Source organism: Mandrillus leucophaeus, unplaced genomic scaffold (assembly GCF_000951045.1).
Source record: "Mandrillus leucophaeus isolate KB7577 unplaced genomic scaffold, Mleu.le_1.0 Scaffold219, whole genome shotgun sequence".
NCBI lineage: Eukaryota > Metazoa > Chordata > Mammalia > Primates > Cercopithecidae > Mandrillus > Mandrillus leucophaeus.
In genome coordinates this window covers 590559-593478 of record NW_012102243.1, presented here as the reverse complement: position 1 = coordinate 593478, position 2920 = coordinate 590559, and the positions used below count along the sequence as shown (strand labels likewise).

At 47.3% G+C, this 2920-nt stretch overlaps 1 protein-coding gene across 1 annotated transcript in view; it reads right to left on the bottom strand.

Annotated features, from left to right (window-relative positions):
* Positions 1-2920, bottom strand: part of CFAP46 (cilia and flagella associated protein 46) — a 157857-nt gene that overhangs the window by 83213 nt on the left and 71724 nt on the right. The window contains 1 exon segment of the mRNA XM_011980848.1: positions 603-687. Coding sequence (XP_011836238.1) covers positions 603-687 — 85 coding nt within the window.

The following is a 2920-nucleotide window of genomic DNA, read 5'->3' as shown; positions in this document are numbered from 1 at the left end:
GGTCTCCACAACTCCCCATCTAAACCTGGACATTCCTTTCTATCGATTCCAGGTCTTCAGATAATAACTCTTTCAACAAATTGTCAATCAGGAAGTCTTTGAATCTGCCAGTGAGCTGGAAGCCTCCCCTCTGAGTTGTCCCACCTTCTGGACCAAACCAGTGGGCACCAGACACGTATTTTGATGTCTCTGCCTGTAACTCCTGTTCCCCTAAAATGTACGAAATCAAGCTGTAAACCAACAACCGTGGGGCCCACGTTCTCAGGACCTCCTGGGGCTGGGTCACGCGTCACGCTCCTCACATGTGGCCCAGCATCAATCCCTTCAAATAGTTCACAGAGTTTGACTTTTTTCATGGACAGTCAGAAGGTCCCGGCTCTGGCTTCTTTGTCTATTGAAAAGGAATTTCATGAGCTCATTCCTGAAGAGCACTCAGGTGCCTGTCACGCGTCAAATGCTGAACGGACATTATCTGGAGTTATTGCCAGGTGGCTTCATGTCAGGGCACGGGAATTTAAAAGCACCACGTGTTTAAAATTGGGCTCAAGTCCTTCCCTTTCCTTGTACCTGGAGCCCATGGGTCTGTCTGTCCTGCTACAAACCTGGAAGAAAATATCCTTCGGTCGTCCCGCCGCCTTGGAAGTCAGCCGTGGGCCACTGGTGCAGAAGCAGCGTCTTCTCTTTCTCCTAAAGTAACGCAAGTAAATGACACGTATATTTGAAAGTTGCAAGATAGTCTTTCACCACGAGCTAAGAAACTCCCCCTCTGAGTCTCCTTAAACTGCTTGCTATTGCCATAAGCAACTGTAAATTAACCTGGCAATGTTGTACCGGCCACTATCGCCCACATTCTAAAGCTTAACAATATACAGCCAATTAATAGCTTAAGTTATTTTAATGTAAATTCTTGGCAAACAACTCAGGAACTGCCTCTTATTTCCCTTTAAAAACCCACTTGGAACTGCCTCTAATTGGAATGCATGTTCAGGACCTCTTGAATCGATGCTTCCGGATGACAACCTCCAAGCTTGGCCCAGGCAAACTCTCTACTTATACCACTTTTGCCTCAGCTTCTTCCTTTTAGGTTGACATCGTTTTGCTTTTCATTTCGTTATAGTAGGTAGCTAGTCAAACACGAGCGGGGCAGGAGAGGCCCCCGCCCCACACCAAGAACTTCAGGCAGCTATCAGGTGACGGTCAGGCAGCTGTTAACCGTCTCTCTAAAATAATAATTGGTCTCAGCCAGCACCAGGGAACGGCCACCTCCCAAGAGACAGAAAAAACCTGAAACTGGTGATGAGCAGCTTCCCGATGAGATCTCAGGAGTTGGGCGAGTGGGCTCAAGCACACACACTACGAGGCAAAATGGCGGAGCTTCCCTGGCCTATGACCTCCCTCTAGGAACACGCGACTGGTAAGGGACCACCTCAAGTGAGCACGTGCAAAACTCCAGTCAGTACCCTGGGCGTGCGGCCCTCCCAAGTGCGGGCAGCCACCGTGCATGCAGACAGCCCACCGCCAGGGAAGCGTCTGGGGAGAAATCACGCAAGACCCTGGAAGTCGGCCAATGTATTGAGACAGCCAGGTGCGAAGGGGCCCCCAGAGACTCTCCGACCGGCCTGCTCACTGGGAGGAATGCGCACTGCGGGGGAGACACAGAGGCTCACGCCATTTGCAGCGGGGAGGAGCCCGGCCCCTCCTCCTCCCAGGTGAACCTGGGATCCATTCGGTGAGGTGGGAAGTGCACTGGCAGGAAACACTCTCTCACTTCACTAAGAGCCTCTGTTTCCCCTTTTCTTCCTTTCTACCCAATAAAACCCTGCCTTTCTCACCCTTCAAATTGTCTACAAGCCTCATCTTTTGTGGCAGTGTGACAAGGACCCCGTCTTTAGCTGAACCGAGCAAAAGTCCCACAACAGTGGGAGACCCCAAGCCAAAGGTGAGCCATGCACGTGACCTCTCAGGTCTCCGCTTGGCCTCTTCCCAGTGTGCTTTCCTTCCCTTTCTTCCTGTTCTGAAGCTCTCTGATAAACCCACTCCTGCTCTGAGACGTGCCTCTGTCTCTCCTTCTGCTTTAGGCTCCTCAGTTGAAGTCTCTCTTCTGAGGAGGCAAGAACTGAGGTTGCTGCAGCCCGCTGCAGATTTGGCGCTGGTAACACTTTGAGGTTGCTGCAGCCCCTGTGGGTTTGCCGCTGGTACCGTACTTCGGTGGTGTGTGACTCGAATACGTCTGCTGCTAACCATTCGGCTCTATCTAATTACAGATATTGCAGCAAAATTTCTGAAATACTAAGTCACAAAAAGTCTGCAGCTGCTCCCCTAACGTAATTGAGAGCTTTTTCAACGACATGAAACATCTAAGTTGGTTTTACGGCTGTAAATCAATGTGATGAAAAGCACATTGGAAAAAACTTAGGGAGGCAGTGAGAGCCAGTCTCAGAGGGAGTTCACCGCGGCAAATGCTGTATTAAAGAAGGATCTCAAATCAATAATCCAACTTTACATCATAAGGAACTAAAACACTAGCAGAAGGAAGGAAATAATAGAGATCAGAGCACAGACAAAAAAAGATAACAGAAAAACAATAAAGAAAGTCTATTGTTTAAAAGTTAGTTCTTTAAAAAGATCAACAAAATTGAGAAGCCTTTAGCTAACTGGCAAAAAAAAAAAAAAAAAAAGGAAGACTATTCAAATAACTAAAATAAGTAACGCAAGTGGAGACATTACTACCGACCTCAGGGAGATAAAAAGGATTATAAGAAAATCCTATGAACATTTGCACACCAACAAATTAGATAATCTAGAAAAAATGAACAAATCCCTCCAAACACACCCAGACTGACTCAGGAAGAAACAGAAAATCTCAACAGACTTATAATAAGATATTAAATTAGTAATCAAAAGCCTCTTAATAAAAAAA